General features: G+C 61.4%; 1 protein-coding gene across 2 annotated transcripts in view; it reads right to left on the bottom strand.

The window, feature by feature from the left end:
- SPRYD4 (SPRY domain containing 4) overlaps positions 1 to 5,040 on the bottom strand; it is a 7,166-nt gene extending 2,126 nt beyond the window's left edge. The window contains exon 1 of one of the 2 annotated variants that reach the window (XM_034792316.1): positions 4,998 to 5,040. In XM_034792316.1, coding sequence (XP_034648207.1) covers positions 4,998 to 5,025 — 28 coding nt within the window. In that variant the 5' untranslated portion in view covers positions 5,026 to 5,040. Of the gene's footprint in view, positions 1 to 107; positions 221 to 4,997 lie in introns of those variants that run through there. The other variant, XM_034792315.1, reaches the window with a different exon arrangement.
- Positions 5,041 to 6,707: the final 1,667 nt, after the last annotated feature.

Here is a 6,707-nt window from a genome sequence, read left to right as displayed (position 1 = left end):
TGGGGCAGTATCACCCCCCCACGCGGGTCCTTCATGGGGGCGGTTCCCCCCCCGGCGGCTGTTGGGGGCGGGGCTCCCAGGGGGGCGGGGCTCCGGCCGGTGCCTACCCCTCCGGTGGGGGCCGCTCGCTCGGGGCCGCCCAGCCCCGCGCAGGCCCCAGCCCGGCCGCCGCAGGGCGCGCAGCATGGGCGCCGCCATCTTGGAGTCGCGTGGGACAAGTCCCCACCCTCCCCGGCCTTCCCGCCTCACGTGACTCGGGCGGAAGCGCCGCCATCTTAGATGGGCCTGGCTTCCGCTGGAGCCAGGGAGGCGGGGCCTAGGCGTGACCTTTGACCCCCCCACACCTGACAAAGGGGCGGGGCAAGTCCCTGGTCCAGAGCCCAGCTTGGGGGACTGACTAGGGGGCCTTGTCCTGGGTCCCGGACGCCTGGGTTCTCTCCCTGGCGAGGGCAGGGGAGTGGGGGCTAGTGCCTGCGGGCCCGGACGCCTGGGTTCTCTCCCTAGCTCTGGGAGGGGTGTGGGGTTGAGTGGTCAGGGGGTGCTGGGGGCCCGGACACCTGGGTTCTACTCCCAGGGCTCCCCCTGTTCTGACTCTGTGCCCAGCTGCGGGCCAGGGCTGACCCCAGGGCAAGGGGAGCCAGGCACAGATACTTGCCCAGATCCATGTGGGCTGAAGGCCCCAGAGAAGTGCGAAGTGCTATTACTATTCGGGGCCTGTTATAATCCATAGTAACGTCCCCATGGTCCTCGACAGCCACCGCAACTGACTGGGCCACAAAGAACAACTTTATTATTATGGGTCTGACAGCAGCACCCCCAGTGCGCCAGGCGCTGCACAGACACAGCAGGTGGGACGGTTCCTGCCCCAACAAGGATCTCACTAAGGTCACCTGGCCCCCCTCACCACAGGATCTGAGCCCCGCGTAGTCTTTAACATATGTATTTTCACAACGCCCCGGGAGGTGAGGCGGGGGTATTCTCACCAGTGTACAGGTGGGGAAACTGAGGTACATAAAGGCTGAATGACCTACCCAAGGTCGCACAGAGGGAGTCTGTGGCAGAACCTGCGTTTCCCAAGTCCCAGGCTGGGTCCCTAACCACTGGCCCCTCCTTCCTCTCAGTCCAGAGACTATTCGGTCCAATCTAAGTGTATCAGGAATTTATACAGCCCTCGTCACCATCCTATCTGAGGAGGGACAGCTAAGAACCTGAGTAGAACAGAATCCCATTGTGCTGGGCGGTGTACACACCTATGCTGAGAAACAGCCCCTCGCCCCTGGCCTTAAACTGTATGACAAAGGCTGGGAGGGGAAACTGAGGCACGGGCGGGGAATGACTTACGCAGTCACACAGCAGGTCTGTGTTGACGTTGAAGCTACGGGCAGCAATTCCTTCTCGGCTCTGGATATCACCTCAACAGTTCAGTTGGAACCTGCCTGGGGGCGGCCTTAGCTGCACGTGCCACCGGTGGCTTCTTTTCACCCAGGGACCCAGCAAGAACGGGGCTGGGAGCCAGAGTCACTTACACTGTTCCCCACCACCCTGCTGTGGAACATTGGTACCGAGTAACGTTCCACCCACATCCCCTGTGACACGAGCGAAGCTGCTGGAGATTTTTGGAGCTCTGTATTTCGGGCCTGATTTTCCATCATCCCAGATCCTGTGCAGTCATTTAGACCAGTGCAAAGTGGGCATGAAATGTATAACACAGGCCAGACCTTTCACCTTGTTCCCCCTGCGTTCAGCCCAATAACCTGGGTTTGGCTAAAGCACCTTCCAGAAAGGCAGCCAACCTTGATCTGAGGACCCTGGGTAATTTATTCCGATGCTTTATCACCCTCCTTGTTAAAAAACAAATACAAATGAGCCTGCTGCATTCTAATGTGCACTTGTCTGGTTTCAGCTACCAGCTGTTGGTTCTTGTTCTCCCTGTCTCCACTAGATGTCTGGCGTTATCTCCCCGCCAAGGTACTTATACACTGTAATTAGGGTGACCAGACAGCAAATGTGAAAAATCGGGATGGGGGTGGGGGGTAATTGGCACCTATATAAGAAAAAGCCCCAAATATCAGGACTGTCCCTATAAAATCAGGACATCTGGTCACCCTAACTGTAATCAGCTCCCCCTCCAGCTTCTCTCTGACCAGCCAAACAGAGTTTGCTCCTTAAATCTCTTGCTGTTGTGTCAGGCATTGCTGTAGAGCCGTTCCTCTCCACGGACAAGCTCTGATTGGTTAGGGGCAGGGGAGCCCCTTAAATCTTTTGGGTGGCTCTTTTCTGCATCCTCTCCAGTTTTCCATCACCTGTAACTTCCAGAAACGCTAATGATGTTTTCCCACCAGCAGCTGGGAATCTCCAGCATATGTCTCCCAAATCAGAGCCCCCCAGAAGAACACCATTTGTTCCACAGTGTGCCAGCTCTCCTGATTTTGTCATAAATCTCGTGATAATGATTGTTTTCCTTAAAGGCCCAGCTCCTGGAGTCGAGTGGATCTGGGATGATTTTAGCCTTTGTTCTTAAAGAACAAGTAAGTTTCTAGCCCTTGTGGCTGTGGAGAAAGCTTCAAAATGGGAAGCCAGTGCACCCTGAAGGCTCAAAAAGCAGGAGGTGAATCAAAACAACACCAAATCTCTTATTTCTACGTAATCTCTTGATTTGAAAGACAATCTCATGATTTTTGGTGAGCCTGACGTGTGAGTTTTGAACCTTTGGGGTTGGCAGTTCTGCATTACAGAGACCGGTGCTAACGGAGGAACTCGCCCCCTGTTCTCTGTTTTGATGCGGTGGCCTGTTACGGACCCCCACCAGCACCTCTGCCTGGGTGTCATTAGTTAGCAGGTTGATCCACATGCATTCGGGAGCCTGTGCTTGAATTACCAGTATCTCTAAAGCAGGGAAGGGAGTCTTTCGCTAGAGCGCCTCTCCCCCCGAAACCCACCTCTGTCCCCCTCTGTCCTTCCTACACAGGTTTTTGTGGATGGTGATTTTAATGGTCCAGTCGTGGGAATCATTCCACCAGGTTTCACGAATGCCATGTTTCTTTGCGTGAGTGAGAATCAGCGCGGGGACACATGACTGCACAAGAAGGCGCAGGGCCACGGAGAATCGGGCCTGGAGCGCCAGGCTACAGAATAATCGGGTTCAGTGTTTTCACAGGCCCCACGTATTTCAGTTACGAGAGGATGGAAATCCCACAAGGAGCCCAGATCTAGGTCGGCCAAGCTCTGTTCTGAGGGAGGTTTCTCCCTTGTCCCTTCCACACCTGGCCCCATTTATTCCCCTCCCTCTGCTCCTGGGGAGAGCGCTTCCCGTCCAGTCGCTGTCCCCCTGCGCTCTGCCTGGCTCAGGGCGGGAGGTGAGGGCTGGACAGGCATTTCATGCCCCAAACAGAGCAAGCCCCTGGAACTGAGAGGTGCCCCCGACTGACTGGGGGCGGGAGGGAGAGGAATGGTCTGGCTGGAACAGAACAAAGCTTATAAGGTGGGGTAGGGTAACCAGATGTCCCATTTTTATAGGGACAGTCCCATTTTTGGGGACTTTTTCTTATATAGGCGCCTGTTACCCCCCACCCCCTGTCCCGTTTTTCCCACAGTTGCTATCTGGTCATCCTGGGGTGGGGGGAATATGAGGCTGGTTTGTCCTGCCCCAGACCAGCAGGTCTCAGATCAGTCTCACCTCATCCCATGGCTCCCAGAGGGGGGAGGAGAGCCGGGGAGACAGGACAACGCAAACACCTTCCCTCCGGGCACAGCCCCAGTTGCTGCCGTGTGTGGGCAGCGGTGCCAGGGATTGGGGCTGAAAGGCGGGAGGGGGAGTTTGTCATCCCCAGTGGGTGTTGGATAAAGGCACGATGGGGCAGCAGCAACTGCTCCATGCAAAGCGGAGAGGGGGCTTCTCCCTGGTCCTCACTGGGGGGTGTCTCTGTGGTTCCCTGTGGGGGAGAGGCTCTTTGAACATAGTGCCTAGCTCTGGGGGGGCACAAGGGGTGTGTGTGCCCAGGGACGGGTGGAGGGTGGAGATGCCAACGACAGGGGCACCCACGTGGTGGCTGGGGCGGGCAGGGAGCTGGCACGGCAAGAGTAACGTCGGTGCCCACCCATGGGCGGGCACAGCGAGGGCTGCAGCAGCGGTGGGCAGAACTGGGCTCTCGCTGGGCCAAAGTTTGATGCTGATGGGGCCTGACAGGGCCGCCCGCCCAGCGTGGGTGTGTTGGGGGGGGGGGGGGGGGGCGCCCGGGGGGGGGGCGGCGGGGGGGGGGGGGGGGGCTTTGTTTCACCTATTGAGGCCGCTGATTGTTCTGGTGCTTTGCAGCAAGTCAGCACGCGCCAGGCAGAGAATGGCAGGAAGAATAGGGCCAGTGCGGCACCGGCCGGGGTCAGCCCGGGGCCGCTGCGCCCCCGGCTTTTGCTGAGCCGGGTGCTTCAGCTCTAAAGGCCCGCTGACTCCAGCTGGAGCTCTTGGGGGGTGGCGGGGGGCAACGCTGGGGGGGCAGCGCGGAGGGGAATTCTCCAGGGACGGCTCCAGTGGCTTTAGGGCCCTGGCCTCCGGTCGAAGGGGGTTGGAAGCCCAGGCGGCCCAGCGCTGTTCCCCCCTCCTGCACTGTGGCCGGACTCCTGGGTTCTTTCGCAGCTGCACCAAGAGGAATTGCTTCCCCTGCGCCTCACTTTCCCTGGTTCTACAATGGGGCGATTGATACAGACACATGCTCATCCGCAGACCCGTGCGCCCGGTGCCCCCGCGGACGCTGTCCCGTGTGTCCCGGTGTCCGGCGGGGGCCTTTCCTGGGGCACTGGTGCTACTGGCGTCTCCAGAGGCCCCCGCTGGGATCGGTGCCCCCGTGCTGGGGCTGGGGAGTGGTCCATGGGTGTGACAGCGGCGTGAGAGGAGACTCGCACCCCCAATCACAGCACCCAGCCCCATAGCCCCACCCCCGCTCCTTGCACCCACAACCTCCCCCTGCCTGCGCACACTCACTGGCACAGACGTTCACACTCACCTGTGCACACGCTCCCAGGTCCTTTCATCTCCGGTAGGAGGGAGAATCCCAGCCCTGAACAATGGTCGTCCTGACAACCCCCTTCAGAAAGGCCTTGGGCCCCTGCTTGAGATTCAAAGGGGCAGGTTGCCATGGCACCCGCTGGTTTCCAGGTGCCTGAGTCACCAAACTCCCCCCACCCCCACCACCACCCCCACCTCCACCACCCCGCTTTCAGGTTGGGAGTCAGACACCCCCACACACAGGGGCCCTGCCCATCCCAGCCCCCAACCCCCCGCCAGCCCTGCCCATCCCAGACCCCAACCTCCCCCAGTCCTGCCCATCCCAGCCCCCAACTCCCCTCAGCCCTGCCCATCCCAGACCCCAACCCCCGCCCCAGTCCTGCCCATCCCAGACCCCAACCCCCCCCAGTCCTTCCCATCCCAGACCCCAACCTCCCCATGACCCTGCCCATCCCAGACCCCAAGCCTCCCCCCCAGCCCTGCCCATCCCAGACCCCAATCCCCCCGCCCTGTCTTGCCTAGTCCAGACCCAAGGGGGCTGCTCCTCCTCGGCCCCCCCCCACTGGTCCTAGTTCCGCTGCCCAAGGTCCCGCTGGCTCTGGCCTGGCACGAGCTGACCCCCAGGGCCCAGTGACGCTCCCAGGCCAGCCGGGGTTTTCCACGGGCAGCCTCCCTGTCTGGCCCCGGGCTCAGGAGCTGTGAGCACAGGTTGGTCCTGACAGCCCCCCCCCCGGGTCCCCAATAAAGACACTGGCAGTTTCTGCCCCGGAGAAGCCGGGGTCCGGAATAGCCGGGGGGGGGGGGGAGCATCTGCAGAGCTGGAGGTGACGGGGGGCCCGGGGCTGGAACGGGGGGGGCTGCGGGTCGGGCGTGAGGCGCATCTGCAGAGCTGGAGGTGACGGGGGGCCCGGGGCAGGAGTTACAGAGAATGTGGGGTGTTGGCAGCGCTGGGGGGAGCGGAGGAGCCCAGGGCTGGGGCGGTAGGGGGCTGTGGGTCAGGAGAACAGCATATGGGTGGGGATTGGTTGCTGTAGGTTTGGTTGAGGAGACTGGGGGGTTCCCAGGAGCAGGTGTCCCTGGAAGCACGTTGCTGCCCCCTCTGCCCAGCGGGCACCCTTGGGCTCTGCCCCAATGCCCCTCCAACCCCTTGCCCAGAGCCCGCGGCTGCTGTACCTTTAAGAGGAGCCCGGCCTGGAGGGGAGGGGAGGGAGGGGGGTCTGAGGATCCCTGGAGGGAGAGCAGCGCAGCACCCTGTGTCTCCCAGAGCAGAGCCCGCAGGAGCCAGGCGGGCAGCATGGCCATCGGCGAGGTAAGGGCTGCCCACCTCGCCCGCACCCCAGCACCCGGCGGGCAGCTGAGCCCTGGCTATGGGGCACCTGGGACGTCTGGGAGAACTTCTCTGTACTCCCTGCCCATCTGTCCGTCCATGTCCACCAGCCCGTGTCCATCCGTCCGTCCATATCCACCCATCCGCCCGTCCATCCGTCCATATCCACCCATCCATCCGTCCGTCCATATCCACCCACCCGCCCGTCCATCCATATCCACCCATCCATCCGTCCGTCCATATCCACCCACCCGCCCGTCCATCCATCCATATCCACCCACCCGCCCGTCCATCCATCCATATCCACCCATCCGCCCGTCCGTCCATATCCACTCACCTCCCCGCTCGCCCCTCCACACCCACCCACCCCCCCCCTCCCCC

This window comes from Trachemys scripta, chromosome 16 (genome assembly GCF_013100865.1).
Source record: "Trachemys scripta elegans isolate TJP31775 chromosome 16, CAS_Tse_1.0, whole genome shotgun sequence".
Classification (NCBI taxonomy): Eukaryota; Metazoa; Chordata; order Testudines; family Emydidae; genus Trachemys; species Trachemys scripta.
The sequence above is the reverse complement of the archived record's forward strand: the minus strand, read 5'-3'. Positions and strand labels throughout refer to the sequence as shown.